Source organism: Rhipicephalus sanguineus, chromosome 3 (assembly GCF_013339695.2).
Source record: "Rhipicephalus sanguineus isolate Rsan-2018 chromosome 3, BIME_Rsan_1.4, whole genome shotgun sequence".
NCBI classification, from domain to species: domain Eukaryota; kingdom Metazoa; phylum Arthropoda; class Arachnida; order Ixodida; family Ixodidae; genus Rhipicephalus; species Rhipicephalus sanguineus.
The window spans coordinates 8,777,748-8,797,254 of NC_051178.1; the positions used below are offsets into that span (position 1 = coordinate 8,777,748).

Below are 19,507 nucleotides of genomic sequence, written 5' to 3' on the forward strand. Positions count from 1 at the left end.
AATGCCCAAGAAAAAGACGCCGAAAAGTGTCCTTGTCAGGCAATGGACCAGTGGATCGCAGTGCTACTCCGTCGATGGAGAAACGGTATTTTGCCATCCATGTGGAAAGCAGGTGAGAAGACATTGCAAAGATCAATATGTTGCGTTTGATGTCCACTCTGAAACACGCATTGGCATAAAGCTCCCAACATTGCTTACGCAACTGCCAATTCGAATAACCCCTGAACCTGCGCAAATAAGATGCATTTTTTGGTGACTTCACGTGCACTCAGATTCATTGTTTTGTTATTTTTATATCCGCATCTGTCAACTCGCATGCAACAGGAAATGTGCGGAGCATTCTCGGTCGGATACAGGTATAAGCATTTCGATTTTAAAATGCACGCTCGGGCTCGTGTTATCTAACTTCGCCATTTCCACAGAGTTTTTCGACAGCCGCAAGGAAAAGTACAAGCGCAAGTGCACTAAAGAAGTTCCACGTATCCAACGCACCTTCCTAGTGCAATTCGCTCTTTTATTCTCGCAGGTACGATGTGAAAAAAAGTGTCATCAGAGTCCACTCTTCGCAAGCAGTACCTGAGGCCAATGTACGAGGACACGTTAGCAAAAATCAGACGAGAACTCGGTGAATCATACATATGGATTTCAGTGGACGAGACAACAGATGCGACCGGACGATTACTTGGACATTTTGTAGTTGGAAAGCTGGATGCAAAAGAGAAAACAACACCTTTCTTGGTATGCTCGAAACAACTGGAAAAAACGAGCGGTGATACCATCGCCTACTTTGTGAACTCGTCCTTGAGGGTACTGTACTCCTCCGGATCCCACGACGACAGAGTACTGCTGCTCTACACAGATGCAGCAGCTTATATGCACAAGGCTGCTGCACTTCTCAAGGTCTTTTATCTAGAATTATTGCATGTCACTTGTCTTGCCCATGGGCTTCATCGGGTCTGTGAAGAGCTGAGAAAGTCGTTCAGTTCTGTTAACGAACTAATAGCCGCAGGCAAGGCAGTGTTCCTTAAGGCGCCTTCGCGCGTTCGTGCCTTTAAAGAGCAGTTGTCGGATGTGCCTCTTCCACCGGAGCCCGTTGTTACTCGCTGGGGAACTTGGCTGAAGGCAGTGGACTACTACAACAAACACTTCGCTGGTGTTAAGGCTGTTATTAACAGCTTTGCAGCGGACGAGAGCATCGCCGTGAGAAGAGCCCAGACTGTTCTACACCATGATACACTTGAATCTGACTTGGCTTATCTGTGTGCTCATTTTACTTTCCTTGCAGAAAGCATACAGAAACTTGAAAGTTCGGGCGCCGCTCTGACTCAGAGTGTTGAGCTAATTTTGGACGCGCAGGAAAAGTTTGCCACCGTCCCCAATGGACCTGTCGCTGACAGGGCCACCTCGAAGCTTAAATCTGTCTTGGACAAGAATCCCGGATTTTATGTGCTAAAACAAGTCTCTAATGTTCTGAGCGGTGCTGATTCGAAGATTCCAGATGAAATCAGAGCATCGAAAGTGCCGGACTACAAGTACGCTCCACTAACTTCAGTGGACGTGGAGCGTTCTTTTTCCACATAAAAACAAATACTGACTGAAAGAAGGCACAACTTCAAGCCCGAAAACCTTGAGATGGTGCTGGTTTGCCACTGCTTTCGTAGCCTTTCTCACAGTGTCCTGTCACCGTAGCTTTTACCTTAATCTGTTCAAATGGTTATTCTTCTCCTAATTCTTTTCATGAAAAAAATAAAATTAACTTTCCCAAAGCACAGGATTTGCCTGCTCTGTTTGTTAGAAGGAAGATTTGTCCTGAAACACACTGCTGAAGTAATTACGAATTCTGCCTATATATGCCTAAACGATAGCTTTGAACGCCTATATATGCCTAAATGACAGTATTTAGGGCCTATTATAGGCGCCTAAAACCTTGTTTTTTCGTGCCTGAACTTCCGGTCTCTATATATGACACTCCACGCACATTTTTGCCACCTGCCGTGAGGTTTGTTGTGTAGGGCAGGAGCGCGGCGTAACCCGCGGCGGGCCGACGGAGAGGCCGAACGACGGGAGGGCGCGCGGAGTGAAGACGCAGAGACCAAGCTTCGGCGAGACGGACGGGAGACTGCTCTCCCGCGTTTATTGCAGGCGGTTTTAAGGAGGGAGAAGAAAGGCTATTGGTCATCGAGGCACAGGTCACATGACCGGCATGACCACGCCGGATTGGTGGTAGCAAAGAGGCATGGGGGAGACCCAGCTCCACCCAGTGGCGTGCACAGGGACCTTTACTGCACTGGTGTGTCCGAGGGCCACGAGGTGTCGTACGACACACCAACTACCCAGACTGCTGCGTGAGGTCACCAGAATGAGTACTGTAGTTTGACGTCAAGCTATTGTCGATGTCGATAGGTGTGCCATGGAAAAATTGAATTTAATATCAAAATAAAATATCTTATCAGCATTTGCTGAGCGTCACACATGCTCAGAGCAGTCTCTGCGTACAGGACATTTAATAATAAAATGCTTTGTTGGGAGTGTTGGTTCATTCTGTAATAGACTGAGCGATATTGGACGGGACACAAGAAGACATGATGACTACACGAGCGCTCGTGTAGTCGTCTCGTCTTCTTGTGCCTCGTCCGTTTGCGCTCAATCTATTACATACAGAACATTTGTACGGCAGAGTAAATGCGTTTTTGAAAAAAGGTGTCAGTATCCCTTTAAGGGGGAACACGGGGATCATTTGTCACTTTTTAGTTTCTTGGCCTAGGTTGATGAAATTTGGCACACACACACACTACAAAAAAAAAAACAAATTTAAATTTTCATAAAAGATATCTTTAACAGTCTTCATTTTATAAAAATTCACAAGTTCCTTGCTTGTGCAAAGCCTGGCACAGTGATGAAACATGCTAGGAGGTTGGAACTATGAACTTTGTATCTTTGCTCACATACCTTTTGTACTTAATGACAGTTTTAGATTTTTTTTTACAGCCCTAATAACATTCTGCTGAACATTACATGCAAATGCCTGTGTCTCAGCTAATCGTGCCATGCAGTAATTATCAAATAAGAAAAGAATGAAAGCCTAAACAAAAATTCTGAGATTGTGTTAGAGTACAGCACAGTCTATGGATTACAGTGAAACAAACAGCATAAAAATCGGTCTAGTCATAGTTGTGCTATGCTTTCCACAAGCGAAGTGACAGGCACAAAACACTCTTTCAAGAAAATGGACAACAAAGTTTTAAAGGGCCCGTAAACAGGCTGCGACTTTTTTTTACACCCGCCAAACAAGCTCGCTAATCCGTACAGTAGACCGCGGCGATCACGTTTTCCGAATATTACAGCGCTGCGCGCCGTGCAGACCCTTCATTTCGAAAAACAATTCCCGCGCTTCTTTCCTACGCCTGACCAATCCTCCTCGTACGCGCAGTGACGTCAACTCGGCGATCGCCGAGTTGACGTAGCACTGAGCTCGTCGATTGGTCTAAACCAGGTGTCAACAAACAATTGTCAAGTTTACGTCAGTTCCTGTTCCCACCCACCGCTACGAAACTGCGCCTTGTTTTTTGGCCCTGCGGTGATGCGGTTTCGGCCACGCAGTTGTCGCGCATACGAAACGTTGTTCAGTTGCCGGCTGCAAATCGAGCGGGGAGAGGGGAATCTCCGGTAGCTCGGACGGGTCGCGCTTGCTCGCGCGGCAAGCGGGGTTCTCCAGGCTTTTCTCTCGCGCCCCTTCGACGTCTCAGAAAGCAAGCACGCATTCCTGCTGCATTGTGAACTGTCACAAAGGTTTAAAAATAGTGAAGAGCCGAAAACTGCCCGTCAAGTTACGGTGCACGTGCGACAATATAAACAAAAAACAACCAGGAGCCGCAGCAAGCGGAAGCTCGCCCATGACGTCAATTGTTGACGTCGTGTCACGCTGCCGAAGTGGGCGGAGTCACGACGACGGGCTACGCCTTTTGCTCCATGTGGCGGAGAAGGGTGGTGAGGCCGCGCGAAAATTTGAAACCAGCTGAAACGGATGTTCTAACCCCTGTAACTTCCTTATTATAGCACGTACTCGCAAAATTCTTGCGGCAGCATGTTCACATAGCAAACGTGCGCATATTTCTTTTCATTACAATTTTTGGACATCGGGGTTGTTTACTGGCCCTTTAACTGCAACTGACCCTATGCTAAAGTGTGCCACGACAGTAATAATTGGTGTCCTTGCCAGGAGGCAATCTTTTAGGCCTCTACTTCTTAATTTGGCCTGATTTAAGAAGTTTATTATCCTCTATCATTTACCGCAGACACTTTTGTGTAGCCCCCTAGAACACAAGTGCACCAGGCTGCATGTAAACATTGGGCATGTTGGACTGCATCGCTACTTTTGCGGCCATGGAACGTGTCGTCAGGCAACCTAAATAGTGGTGTATTAGTTTGATCAAGCTTTGCGATCACCCCTGTAAGCCAGTAACGCCTAAAGATTCATTTCCTTGTATGAGAATCCGCACACTCGCGCTGCAGAGCTGAGGCCTTGTCGGCAGTCCGAAGCTGACGGCGACTTCGCACCGAACTATACCACAGACGCATTTTCTCACATTATTAACTTTTCTAAGTGAAACGAGAACACTCTTCCACTGGTGGGGACATTAGACGCCCGTTTTATCGAAACGGGACCAGGAACCCGCGCGCACAAAGCTCGCGTCTCAGTGGCGCGGCGCGAGAGCCAGCATCGGCAGATTGTCTGCGAAGTAAAGCGAGTAAAGCGGCACTCGCGCGTCATCTCATAGGTAGTAAGCGTTTTCATGATAAGAGTGCTATGGTTTACATTTCTGTCGCTTTATTACCGCCCCAGCAAGGGATGACACGACGCGCCACCAACCCAGTCGGTACGCCCGAATCTAATCACTGCCTCGCCCGATCCATGCGATACCGTCCCCCGGTTTCCTCCATACGAAACTAAAGAGGCTTGCACTTTGCCTCCCGCACACGCATCACCTTTCGAACAGCAGTGATTCACGTGCTTACGGCGGCGGAGTGATCAAGCAGCAAGCACTCCGCTCGTAAACACAGCGGCCGTCGTCGTGGCATCAACCAATAGAAAAGCACATCTCAACGGTGTCGCGTGCTTCGCCAATAGGGGCGCCGCGTACATTGCAAGATTCGTGAGAATGCCCTCCGATTTTTTTTCCTCTTTGAGCTTTTTTTATGCGGTGATCGTAAGCAAGCGGGGCGGGCACAGAAAGGTGAAATATTGAGCTTTGAAACGACACCAAGATGGCGGCGCTCGGTGGCAGGAAAATCAAGACATGACGTCGTGAATTGCACCGTTTTAGTGCAATTCTTGGGCTTCATTTTCACCGACCTCACTTAAAAAATTACTTTTTTCGGGCACTTAGAGTGCGTTTTCAGCGTAATCGTTTGATACTGCGTAAATAAGAGACCACAGATGCCAAAACGAGTGTTTTCCAAAAATTTATTTTTTTGGCTATTTTCGCAATTTGGCCCTTAAGTCAGTTTAATCTGTCGAACACTTTTGAGCACCGAGAGGCACAGCTCACCAGCTCTGACCCATAGGTACAGCTTGCGCTTTTGGGTCATGTCAGGTAGGTGGCAGCAGCCAGTGGAGCCCCAGACTTGGGGCCTCACCCACAAAGCTCATGACTTCTCATCTCAAACCCTATCAATAAAGCTCTTCTGCTTCTTCTGGCCAAAATATAAATCAAAGGTGTGAGAAACTTAGTCAGTAATTGCGGCAAGGCTTGTCTGTTATAAAAACACCATTTTCAAACAAATTGATCTTGCCGTGATTTTGTATATTGAAAGAAACACTAGAGTTGTCATTTTAAGGGTGGTGCCATTAAATTTTGAGGTTATAAAAAATCTCCTGTAGGCTTCGTCTGTATGCAAAGACGCTCAGCACGAAGTGTTGGACACAGCAAACGTTTAGAATATACAGTGAACTCCCGTTAAGACGAACTCGGTTAAGACGAATTCTCGCTTATACCGAACAACACAGGACCATTTGTTTGGTTTCCCTTAGACTCAATGAAAAAAAAATTCGCTTAAGACGAACTGCCCAACTGTATTCTGTTAAGACGAACTTTCGCGGTGATCGAAAACGCTAGCGATTCTGCGAAACAAACACTGCAGTCTTGCTGGGGCATTCAGGCGACCCAGAAAAAGCAAAAAAGATTTTAAAAAAGCGCTTCCTGGAGAAAAGACGCCAAGCAAATCGCGACGCGGAGGGCACGAGATAAATGAAGAAGACCGGTCAGCGGATAAAGCCAGTATACCCCCTCACTCCCAGCCTGTGGGTGGGGGAGGTGTGGGCTTTATCAGTAAAGAAAGCAACAAAAAGAGTAGGAGGATTTACAACTTGGACCCCCAAGCCACTGCGTCCTTTTCTATTCCCCGTTCTTCTCTTCGGTTTCCCAGCTGGAGTACAAAGGAGAACCGAAGAACACAAGAGCTTGGGGCCCCTCTGTCGTGGTCAGAGGGGCAAAGGCAAGGGGAGTGGGGAAAAAAAGGAAGCCACAACAGGAACAAAAATGGTCTGTGCATTACAATCAAGTACACGATTGCGGCGCACTCCCGTCAGAGGGGTCAGGTGCATTGGCATTGTCATCGCCGTCACTCAATGGCGGCCGACCACATGTATTCTGTGGTCAATTCGCGCTGGTTCGCGTAGGGCCTGTATGCGTTGTACCTGTTCCCAGTGAAGTGCAAATTGCGATAAGCCATTTTGATTATGGAAGCGCACGACAAAGGAAGGCTATTTTGCACAGTGAATAGAGCTGCGTCGTGTCTTTTTCGTGTGCGCGAGGCTTGTGACCGTGAGTAGCACAATGGGATATCTTCAGCCGCACGTCGATCGGGAAAAGTAACTACGGGACGAAAACGGGAAAATATCCGGACCTCGAAAAAAGCCTTGCAGACTTTCTTAAGCAACTCAGCGTATAATGACTTTGTCAAGGCAACAGCACGCGACCGAGGCGTATCCAGAAGTGATCTTAGAGCCAGCAAAACAGGCTCACAGAAGAAAACGAACTGCCAGGACAATAAATTTTACATTCTTTGAAGGAAAATTGTGCTTGTCTCTTAATTTTTTTCCACATCGTCAACATAGGAGCGTGTTACAGTTTTATCATTAAAATATGGTAGCAAATATCTTCATGAGCTTTTTATTTTTGAACCCGCGAAATTGGGTGCTCGTAAGATTCGTGCAAATACTCTGCTTAAAGGCGTAGTTTTTATCTAGATGAGCCAAATAAATGCTTTTTCTTGTCTTTTTGGCCCCATTGTAAGCCTCCTCCATTCAGTGTTTTCAAGTAACATATTTGGATGCACTTGGCATGTTAGCATCTCTCTTTTTGGGGGCACTTCTGATAAGCCGAACTCCTGATAAGACGAACAGATGACCGCGGTCCCTTCGAGTTCGCCTTAACGGGAGTCTACTGTATTTTAAAGGAATACTAAAGAGCAAAACGATTTTTCTCGCATTAGTAAAGTAGTCTTCCACGATACCAAAAACACCACGCTTGCTGCGAGAAGACGCTTAATAAGCGAGAAAACGCATAAAAAGAAAATACAGGTGGCGACGCCACCTTGGAATTCCCGTACCATTTGCAGTGACGTCACATATTTTTGACGGCGCCTACTTGGGCCTACGTAGTTCCTAATCGGTTAAATCGAAGTACATTGTCCTCTGAGGGGGCCAGAGACTTGACGTAATGAGTTTGCAGAAATTTCGCCGAGCCAGTGGCGCCAAAATACGTTAAATGCTCTTTGAAACCTTTTACGTCACGAATTACAAAGTTCGGCGCAAAATTTAAAAATGAAACTTTGAACTTTGTTTTCTCCTCTAATAATAAACCTATGCTGGTGAAATAAACTACACAAGAGTTCTCCGAGCACACTTTATCAATCTAAACCAATTCATTGTTTCTCTTTAGTGTCCCTTTAATTTGCTTCCAAAGTGTGCCTAAATGCTCATTCTCACAATTGAGAGCCATCGCTAGCGTGACTGACACTGACGTCAATGTGTAGGAAGCGTAACTGAAGTTTTAGTGATGTCAGACCATGTTAGAGGGACCTGCAATGAGCGGTGATCCACAGCTCCACTGCACCAGGCAAGCCAAGAGAGCATCGGCCGCGAACCTACACTAATTTTTTCTCAGCGTGTTGCCAAAGCAGCTGAACTTGCTCGCATTTTTCAAAGTGCTCCGCATCGTCACACGATTCTGCGAAGGCGACTTTAGCAAATTTTAGTTTATTCGCACACTTCTTTGCTTTAGCATACCGGGTTACTGCAGCCATAAACATAAGACCAAATAGGTGGGGCCACCTAGAGGCGCTAAGATGAACCTGGCAAGCACAGAATTGTTGTTGCAGAAATCTAATGTATTCTAATTCTCTGCTGCTGTAAATTCTCGGCAGCGACGTAGTTCTCAATGCGTTGCCTTTTTAAACGTTTTTTCGCCACGGCCTCACAGCGAGCACAAAGAAACGCACCTATAGCTGCGGTTGCACGAAATGTCGCAAGATGTTGATACTATTGTCCGGTAACCCAGTATTCTGCAAAGATCTCTGCGTATGCAGGAATTTCGTACACGCTAACATTCTCTATTAGAGAATTTTGGCGAGTTTTGAACGCATCCAGGCGGTTGCTCGCGCGTGTGTGAGAGCACACGATGCAGCACTGCGTTCGTCACAGCTTTGTGGGCCCAATAGACCTTTTTCAAGCAATCCCAGAAACTCCCACGGGCGCGCGAAGCACTATGGGAAAAGTGTGTACGACGAGCCCGCCAGCTGTTCCGTCGCTCGCTGCTCGTTGGCGCCGTGGGAGCACCAAACAAGAACGCGTCGCCGCTGGTTGACCATTATTAAATCCTAAATACAGTCGCACCCACTTATAACGATCCCACATATAACAATCTATCGGTTATAACGACCATATTTGGGTGCACTTACGATTTTTCTATGCTAACCATTGAAGCTGTGTTCACACATAGAGAACATTTTTCAAAGCCTCCTACTTTTACAACGAACACTTCAGACACGATCGCGGTAAAAATAGGGCGCATACGAAGCGAAAAAAAGTTAAAACATCCTTCTAAAGCGTGACAGGGGCGCGCGCTCGCGCGTGCTCCGGTCCAGTTTACTTGCGACTAAGAAATCCCAGATCGGTGAGCACCGCACGCAGATTTCGGACGCTGCGAGCGAGGTCGCTCACTTTCCAGGTATTTCTTCAGTGGCAGAATGGCAGTGAGGAAAAAAAAAATTGTAGGCAGCATGAAGCCTTGCGGTCAGCTTTCACACGGTAACCTTTCCTGACGCCGTTCTCTGCAGCTACGACTGCCTGCGATGAACCAAACAATGCCTTGGAACGCAAGAAGGCATAAATGCAAGTGATAACCGCGATAACTTTCCATCGCAAAAAGGTTCACTGCGTCCCTAAACTCGTCGACGCCACAATGTGCCACAAAAGGTCGTCCGTCTATTCGGTAACGGCAGAGACCGGTCGATCAGTAATTACTACTTCCGTGCAATTGCGGCGATGCTTTCGCGGATAAGTATCAGAAAAGAGCGAAGGCGAGGTGGCGGCCGTCGATGAACGTGCCATTATGACTTATAACCAACAACCTTATCACAGTCATCTGTAGATATCTGCTCGGCTGCGCGTGTGGCGTACGCTGCACACTGCGGATTGACGGCGGTACGAGCGCGCCAAGCTGCCGTTCGCAAGTTCGCCGCCACCGCGTCGTGCGAGACTGCTTTAAAGTGCGCGTCGCTTTGTAGAAACGAAAGTAGCTCGCTGTTTTTGAGCAGCGCGGGCACCGAGAAACGTCGATGCACTGACAGCGAGCATATACTGCGTGTTTGACTAGGTGACAACTCAAGTGTGCCGCGCATCGTCGTGCAGGGCCACGAGAGCATCGCGTAGACGTCGAGTGCGCGTTGCTTGCAAAATGCTTGTTTTCGCCGCGTTGAACGAAGAGGCTAGTCGCCACACACGTGCATGGTCCGGAGTGAAGCAAGCACGAAGAACGTACAAACGCGCGCATAGGGCATACAGCAAGCGGCCCGGCAGTGACTCCGCGAGCCGAGTAGGCGACGCGCTGCACGCAACTAGCCAGGGATGATCGGCTCCACGTCGCGGTACCGCGCTTCGGTGAAATGGTGTCAGCTCATTGCAAAGGCGGTTAATTCACTCGTGAGCACGCAGCGGGCGTCGCTTCACAACGCAAAAAGGCTTAGCTTGTCACCGAAAAGGTTGTTAGCACATTAAAAAAAGTGCAAAGAAAAAAAAAAAAACGGCTTGGCCGCTAAGCGCACGTTTTTAAGGGCGAGTCCATATACAACGAACTACTGATATAACGACCACTTTTCGCGACACTTTCGAGTTCGTTATAAACGGGTTCAACTGTACTACATGTCTCAATGCACCTGCATGTATCTCTACGCATGAAATGCGAAAGGAATGGTGCAGTCAGTGTAGGTATTACCAAGCGGATGTATACCGGATGTAGCAGTTAAGCGGCATGCGAGTTATCACGTGCCGATACATGTAGTCAAAATATGCTATCGTGAGCAATGTGAGCTGTAACACCGAATTCGTATTTATTGAATTATTACTCGTTCACAAGCCGCTATGGCATTTAATGCCATAGCGGCTTGTGATCGGGTTTAACCAAATTGTAGAGAGGTGCTCAGTGTTCAGGTATACAGATCAAATCAAGTCAAATGTCTGGTTTTTATCAAATCAAGCTTGCGGAAGAATCGCAGGAGTTGACAACATTCATTACGCCATTTGGGCACCACTGCTTTCGTCGGATGCCCTTTGGCATCACTTCAGCGCCGGAATTTTTTGAGAAGCAAATGTCAAGAATCCTGGGAGGGTGTTGAAGGTACAGTCTGTATGATTAATGATGCCCTGATTTTCGACTGCTCCTTGGAAGAGCATGACGCTCCGCTTCAGGAAGTCCTCACAAGGGTCTCTCAAGCCGGAATTTTGAATAAGGACAAATGCAGCTTTCACCAGACTAAAGTCTCTTTCCTTGGGGTCTCAGTGCAAGGCATCCGCCCAGAACACAACAAGCTCAAGGCAGTGGAGGACATCGTGAATGAATACAACGCGCTAGAGAACGAGGACGAACAGAAGAAACAACAGGGCGCTGACTCGCAACTAAAACTTTATTTCACAAGGAACAGAATAAATTTATACGAAAAATAATAAACTCTCCAGCCACTTTGCTAAAGTTAAACTTTAGAAGCTATAAAACTGACCCGACGTTTCGGGACCGATTCGGTCCCTTCCTCAGGGGTGACTGTTCGGCCGGCGGTTCGACGGTTTCCTGGCACATCTAAATTCGATGGAACCGGCGATTCAATTCACCGTGGAACATGAAAAGAACAACGTGCTTCCTTTTCTGGATGTGCTAGTGAAACGGCAAAAAACGGGGCTGAAAGGACGTTTGAGCTTCTCGGCGTACCGAAAACCTACACACACGGGACGATACCTGCAGTTCAGCTCTAACCACCCGACCGCCCACAAAACATCAGTGGTCAACACACTCCTGAATCGCGCAGAGGCCGTCTGCAGCTCCAAAGAAATACGGAGAAAAGAAGAAAAAGCGATCACCACCGACCTCCTGGACAATGGATACCCGAAGAGCTTTATTCGCCGAGTGCGCCAGCGACGCCGGGAAAGCGTCCCCCATCCGCATTCTTCTGCAATGGGTGACACTAACAATGAGGCTTCCCCCAAACGTTCCTACCGCATCTCGGTCCCATACGTTCCGGGAATCAGCGAGCAACTGTCCAGGGTGCTGGGAAGAGAAGGCATCCAGGTAGCGCACAAGCCCGCGTCAACAATCGGGCGTCTCCTGCCACGGCCAAAAGACCGATTGCCAAAAGAAAGATGCCCCGGGTTGGTCTACGAGATTCCATGCACGGACTGTGACGCCACTTACATCGGTGAAACAAAAAACTTCCCCGAAAGGATACGGCAACATTGAAACGACGTGCGTAGCTTCAACGCTGCGCGAAACGCCCTCGCTGAACACAGCGAAAAGATGGACCATCGCATCAATTTTGACGACGCCCGGATCATCGACACGGAAGGCAACCACACAAAAAGGCAGTTCTTGGAATCCTGGCATATCCAAACAACACCGGGAAATGTCAACCGCTCAACTGGAACCTTGCCGAGTGTGTACGTGCACGGTCTATGGAACCAGTGGAAGAAACGCCGCGGCAACAAGAACGGCGGGAAGAAGGACAATGGAGAGGGGGACACCACCAAAGAAACTCGCTAGCTTCGGAGCCGGCCGAACAGTCACCCCTGAGGAAGGGACCGAATCGGTCCCGAAACGTCGGGTCAGTTTTATAGCTTCTAAAGTTTAACTTTAGCAAAGTGGCTGGAGAGTTTATTATTTTTCGTAAAAATTTTTCACCCAGCCAGACAGATCTCTGTCGAATATGTTCACATTTAAACAGAATAAATAGCATCTGGGAAAGGATATCAAAAGACCATCACGTATGCACCATCACGTATGTATTGGGGCCGAGGAGTTACAGAGTCGCCCTCTATCGGACGCGCCTCGATTGCGTGCTAGGCAGGATGCCGCCGGCGCGCTCCCCATAGGTTTTGCTGTCAGCGCTCTAAACAACACCTCGCTGAAGCCCACCGAGACATTTCTGTAACAACTTTCAAAACGAAATATGTTCTTTACTGTCAAAGTAATAATTTTCAACGAACAGAAAGCACAAGATAGTATACAGTCGCTGTCTCTTAGCAGAAAACGGGGCGCCCACTTCACGCGGTCACCGCGATGGAGACCCCTGAACCGGCTTCTTGCGTGAAATGTAGTCACTCGCTGAGTGCAAAATATGTGAAATATCGTCTTAGAGTGGACTGCCTGTGTAACCAAATGGAGCATAATAGAAAGAAGCCTCAAGCCAGCGATCGCACGGGTTCACAGCGGCCGACGTTGCTTCTGCATGTATGTCAGCACTCATGATTTCGCTTTCGCAACGAGCGCATTTTGGCACCGTGCTGTGAACTTCAGGCAGCAAAATGTGAGAATTTGTGAGTAAACAAACAACTGTTGTTGCGAAGACACTATTAGAGCAGTTCAAAAACAATTTCGTTACAGCTATGACTTAGGCTCTCATATGGTAACTGTGTTTGTGCCGTCCCGACCTATGGTCCCGACAAATGAAATGTTTTTTTTGTCTAAATTCGCGTACATGTCAACGTCATTTGACAAGTTGCCGCGCACTGCATATCGATCGGTCTTCTCTGCGAGCAATTGCCTCTGCTTCTGTTTCTGAATTATTTCAGTGCATTCGTTTCGCTTGGTGCTCACACAAAGCGTGAGCAAATGTGATGCCTTTTTTAAATATTTTTCTTACTTACCGTGCTCTTTGCATTCCAGTGAACTTACCGTTCTCTGCCATTATGGCGTCACCATGATGTCACATAACGTGACCTCACATGAAGACGTATTCACACATGGTCACTTTGCACTGCCTCCGTGATCGGCCCACCGATCACGGAGGCACTGCAAAAGCGCGTTAGGTGCAGAAAGCTTTTGGAGGGGGGGCGGGGGAGAATCAGTACATTGACTGACAAGAAGAAGAAGAAGAGGAAAATGGCTTTCGCATTCCCGTCATCTTAGGGGAATGCATAAGGGACCGTATGAGCTTTTTAATACAGCATATCTAAACAATGACTTAAGTATATGCAGCCACTTTGTACACTAAGCACGGGGCCGAAGATCAAGAGGTCGCACGGGAAGTTTGTGAGATGATATCGCACCAGGTAAAAGGTAACGCGGGAGATAAGCACCATTAGCCGGCGGGAAGCGCGCGCGAACGATCGTCTCAGTGTGCGCTTTCTGCTACTCACCGATCCCCGCAGCCCCGACGCAGTAGCGAAAGTCTTCATCGCGGAAGTGCTTGTTGCACACACGACTCAAAGCCAATGACTGCTTGCCGGTTTTTAGCTTCACAACCCACACTTCACGCAGTTTATTGTCCCGCGGATACCAGTGCGGGCTGAAACCAGGCTCCGTTGCGTAAATGCAGCACCGAGCAGCATGTTCATCGCCTTCGGAGGCAGCCACTCCTATCAAAATGGGTTCAATTGTGTTCAAAATGAGAGAAAACCTCCGCATTTGAACAGGCCGCAGCGCAGGTGGAACTTGAAAGTCGTTTTCAAAGCATGCGGCAGCGCTTCACAAGCAGATGACGCGGCTGCTGAGACCACGTTATCCCGCCAAGCACGTCACGCCGATGGTGGCGCCGGCGTTTCCAGTGGTGGGCCCCGAGGCCAATATAAAATTCCATGTTCCTGCGGTAAGATTTACATAGGGCAAACGAGTCGATGCATAAACATTAGGATCCAAGAGCATGCGCAAAATGTTAAAAATGGCACAGGTTCTCATTTGGCTCTTCATTGTCGAAAAAGTGGTTGTAATCCCAGTTTTGATAGGACGGTAATTTTGCACAGGCACACGAGAAATAATGGAAGCTTTTTACATGTCATTGGAAAGTCACATATGCGTCAGCCAACCTTCGGTAGCCTTGTCACAGGTTGAAGTGTCTTATCTCAGAGATAACTTGCCTCATGTTCATGACTAATCACTCACATAGCGTACTATGTTGTTGTTGCTACTTTTGTCGCCTTGTGCATACGTGATGGTCTTTTGATATCCTTTCCCAGATGCTATTCATTCTGCTCCTTGTGAAATAAAGTTTTAGTTGCGAGTCAGCGCCGTGGTCTATTGTTTCTTCTGTTCGTCCTCATTCTCTAGCGCGTTGTGTTCATTCACGATGGAATCACACCAACTTGCCCAGTTAAACGTTCTAATGCAGTGAAGGACATGAGGCCACCCACACACGTAGCTGGTATACATACGTCGTCTCTTAGGCATGATGAATCACCTGGGCCACTTTCGCCCTCATGTATCAGCAGTCACAGCCCCAGTCAGGGCTCTCCTTGGCAAGAATGTTGCATGGACATGGTCTCATCAACAAGAATCTGCATTTGCTGCAGTGAAAAACCTCAAATGTTTCAGGGCAATGTGCCATCTTGCACACCCAACTATGGTCTTTGCCGATGCAAGCTCCTTCGGCTTGGGAGCAGTCCTTTTGCAGGTACAACCTTCAGGAGACAGACGTCCTGTTTCAGTTGCTTCGCGGTCTTTAACAGCCACAGAGCAGCGATACAGTCACACTGAAAAGGAGGCCTTAACTGCTGTGTGGCCGAATAGGCTGCAGCAGCTTTGTAAAGCAGTCAGTTCCCTACAACTGCACGCCACTGTTTGTTCAACTAAGCACAAAACATGGTTTGTGTCTTGCATTGCAGGGGTCGTTTACTAGATACCACTTTTCTGTGTTAAGTGGTACATAGGCGAAACGGGGAACTGCCTTTATGAAAGGCTAAAAGAGCATTAATACAATGTGCACAAAGCAATCCAGGGACACATTGAAATTCACTGCCACGACTGTGGATGTTCGTCAAAGTTTGATCAGTGTGAAGTGTTGAAAAAGCACCTGTCACAAATCACACGAGAAATTATCGAAGCGCATTCTCTAGCAAGGGCTGGAATCATGTGTATCAGCGCCCCTTCCTTGTCCTTATTTGCACAAAAAAATATTTTTCCTTACTCAGACGAGCCATACATGAAACTTTTTTCTTTGACGCTGCGATGGTGCTGTGTCATCTTGGCGTGACACTTGGGTGCTTTTGTGTTCTTGCGCAAGACTATATATATTTGATGCAATTTGCCAATAAAATACCAGTTGGAAGTTAGCGCTCTGCCCTTTCGTCTGGCTGACTTGGCCGCCTCTTTTTTTTTTTTTTCACTACGAAAAACTGAACAAAATAAACAGGGACAAGGAAGACACATGCACAAGCGCAGTGCATGTGTTTTTTTCCCATGATTCGCTGTAGAAGTTCAAGTACGACAAACCAACTCGGCCAATCTTCAATACTTGTCGACTTGCATGTCTATTCAAAATGTCCCATTCAAACTACCCCTTTACAGCTGCGCGCTTGGTTCTGTCAAATGTGAAGCATTTTTTAAACATTCACGAAAGAATTCAAGATTATGATCACTGGACACCCGGTAATAACACTGCTGCAGATGCATGTCTTTCCTCCATAAATACAATGAAGAACAGACACCTTAGAGCAGACAACAGCTATGATATGCACCTATAGAGCACAGGGGAAGACACTTGCCTTCGAGGCGTAGCCACTGCCTCTTGCTAGCAGCTTGGACAAGGCTGGCCCCAGCAGTGTCACAACTTCGACCAGCGTTGGTATACCATGGAGTGAAGACAGCAGGTCCTGCACTGGCCGCACCAACTTTCCGACAATGCTGGCCACTGACTGGCGGGACTGCATCAAACACAGTGATAAGAATTATACACCACTCAGCAACCGGAAGGTAACAGCAAATGAGTCGAGCAGTGTTGCTGTCTGCACCTAGCAATCTTTCTTTTTCATAGCAACAATGACATGTGCATCAATAATGGTATTGAGTACCTGTGAGTGATATGAGCAGGAAATAGTGAGATCGCATTTGGAACACTACAGTCGGTCGAAAATTATGCCACCTTCCATGCGGCAGGAAGGCTAAAAGTACTTTCACACTCATTGTTACTTATTGCGCACCACTTTCAGGACGAAGACTGAACCACACGAACACAAGCGCAATATCACTTGTGTTCGCTTTTGCGCTTGTGTTCGTGTGGTTCAGTCTTCGTCCTGAAAGTGGTACGCAATAAGTGACAATGAATACATACCAACTGGCCCAAGCAAGTACCCTTATAAGTTATACTTTCACACGTCAGTAGAACATCCTTGCTAAATTGCTATTTGTTCTTATGTTCTCCCAGATACATATAAGCCAGGATTTAATGAAAATCTGTGAGAAATTCCTCCTCTTTACAAATTTTTTTTCCATCACTAACGTGTCTCCACAGAAGTCGACAAGTATTTGTGACCTCTATGTAACTAATCTGCAACGGTGACTATTATCTTGAGCGAAGCAAAGAAGATGATTTTAAGGGCTCGTTTTTCTTCGTTAGACACAATATTAATGAGAACTAGAAGACAATAATGCCAAGGAAAGTATAGGGGATGTTATTTGCAGTAATTAGAATATAAATGTGAAGAAAGTAAAGTGGATGAAAAGATAACGTAACGATCGTAAAACGATCACGTCCCCAACCCCCACCCCCCTGCTCTTATCTCCATGTGCCTTTTGCACGAAGAAGACGTGGGTGGCTCGTTTCATCTCTATTTGAAACTCGTTTGTTGGCAGCGCTCGCCACCAGTCGCTACCATGCATTGGTGCAGCAGAAGCTTTGTAACCGAGATTTGTCTTAAGATATCCCCATAATGGGCAGGCAGCAATGTGGCTGGTAAATGACAGCAGCTCCAAAAAATATTGGTCCACTGCTTAAAACTTGTTGCAGCAGTGCCTTCACTGAAAAAAAAAAAGCGTTCACATGCGGTAAATGCACCTGTTAATTACCATTGCTCTCGCTTGGAAATTGATTCTATTCTTCAAATAGTCCAAAATAGCACCTCAGGAGCTCAGTAACACAGAGGGAGCCCTCCGATATGTGCCAACAAGCAGTGGCATCTTTGTTCTCACCGATAGAGAGGGCTTGCAGGCACGGGCATCGGCAGGATTTTGTCTTGACAGGTGCAAACCCACGTTGCATTGCGGTGGGGGAGTGCTCATGTGGCTTGTGTGGGGGGCAAGTGCTGGAGTGGGTTGCAAAAGAGGAGGCAAGTGCCCTTTTTGCACCACCCTGCCGATGTCCATGCTTGCAAGGTACCAACTGTGTCAGCGACATCTGCTTCTTGAACGATTGCAAGATAACCAAGAGCTTGTTACATTTATTGCTACTGCCTCTACGGCTACTCATGCTTATTACATGATATGCAGCGATAACCAAAACACATCAGATGCTAAAGCGTGGCACGCATGACAAAGAACAGAGAACTACACTGCATAGTCACAGAACACCTAAACGAGTAACGTGAAAATCTGGGCGAGTTGGTGATGCATGGCACACCTAAACGACAGTGCACGATACTATGTGCCATGGTTCCCGCATGCCACGCATAAGCCGGATGCTCTCCCACTCTGCCGCTCCGAAGGCCAGGAGAGCATCGAGATGCACCTTTTTCCCACAGCCACAGCGGTCGCACAATTTGAAAAATGGCTTCACAAAATCTCGAGCCAGATACCACGACTTGTGTTCTTTTAACTATAGTCGCAGCGGATCTTCTCAATGGGAGCAAGAATTCCCCGAGTTTTCCCTGAGTATTTCTGGACTACCCAAAACCCCTCAGAATGCACGGTTTTCCACGTTATTCTGGTTGGTAGACACCCTGATAGTTGTATGCATCAATACATCATTAATAGTAGACGTTTGTTTATTGCTGTTTTACACTCTCAATAATTCAACATTTGGTCATTTGTACATTTTGTCCAATCCTATGAAATTCAAACAAAATTTTACTGCAGTAACATAGCACTGTTGTAAACACACTGCAAATGTTTATTAGGCAATGACACAAACACGGTGTGCCTCTGCCCACAGCAGCCTTCTTGCGCGGAACTGCTAGGGCATCACAAAAACTTGGAGTGCGTTTCGCTAGCAAGAAGCTCATCGTCGCCACATGTCGACCTAAAAAGCCACTCACGAGCACGGCCTTGAGCAGAGCAGTACAAATACAATCACGGTAAACGTACCTGTACAGTACATAAACGGCCCAACAAGTGATGTTACGAGCAGAGTTCGCAACACACTCCAAGCAACTACACAGGGACGATCCAATCCACACAGCAGTAATGTGTTTCAATGAAGCAGTCCCAGTTTTCACTCACTAACAGACTGCAATACAGACGTGCATGTAGTGCAGAAAGTTGATATGTGTGTCCATCTGCTTTGTGGCTATGCGAGATGCTGTGTATTGTGGTCCCTGCAATAGTTATGAATAGAGACCGGATTTTAGGCAAATGCCTATTTTGTTCCTTGCACTTCTATCACGTCATTTTGACATATGAGCACGAATTGGAGGTCAAGAAGAGTTTTTATAGTGTTTTTAAAGTGCCTATAAATGCCTATTTTTGGCGCTTGTGCCTAAATGCTTACAAATGCCTATTTGCAAAATTGGCGCCTATATGAACCCTATTTAGCCTCAAGTTTCGCTCCCGGATGCAGTTTGAGACCGTTATTCACATTACCGTGCAAGATCGACTGTTGGCAACTATGGGGTTCAACCTAGTCCTCTAGTTCAAGCACCTACTGGAAAACACCGCTAGCAGCAGTGAAGTGGGACATGCCGGTGAGAATTCGCCGCCGCGCTGACATGGCGTGAGCGGTTGGCGAATGCTAAACCGAGGTGAGCAGTCAGCAGATAGGAGAAAAAAAGAAAGAAAAATATGATGTGCACGTAGCTTTTGTTTTGATGTAATTTACT

The 19,507-nt window shown here is 47.1% G+C and overlaps 1 protein-coding gene across 1 annotated transcript in view; it reads right to left on the reverse strand.

Moving 5' to 3' along the window:
- Nucleotides 1-782: 782 nt before the first annotated feature.
- LOC119386438 (uncharacterized) overlaps nt 783-19,507 on the reverse strand; it is a 466,488-nt gene continuing 447,763 nt past the window's right edge. Inside the window, exons 20-21 of the mRNA XM_049413126.1 lie at nt 16,244-16,402; nt 783-851 (exon numbers count right to left, since the gene is read on the reverse strand). Of these exons, the coding sequence (XP_049269083.1) occupies nt 783-851; nt 16,244-16,402 (228 nt within the window). The remainder of the gene's footprint in view (nt 852-16,243; nt 16,403-19,507) is intronic.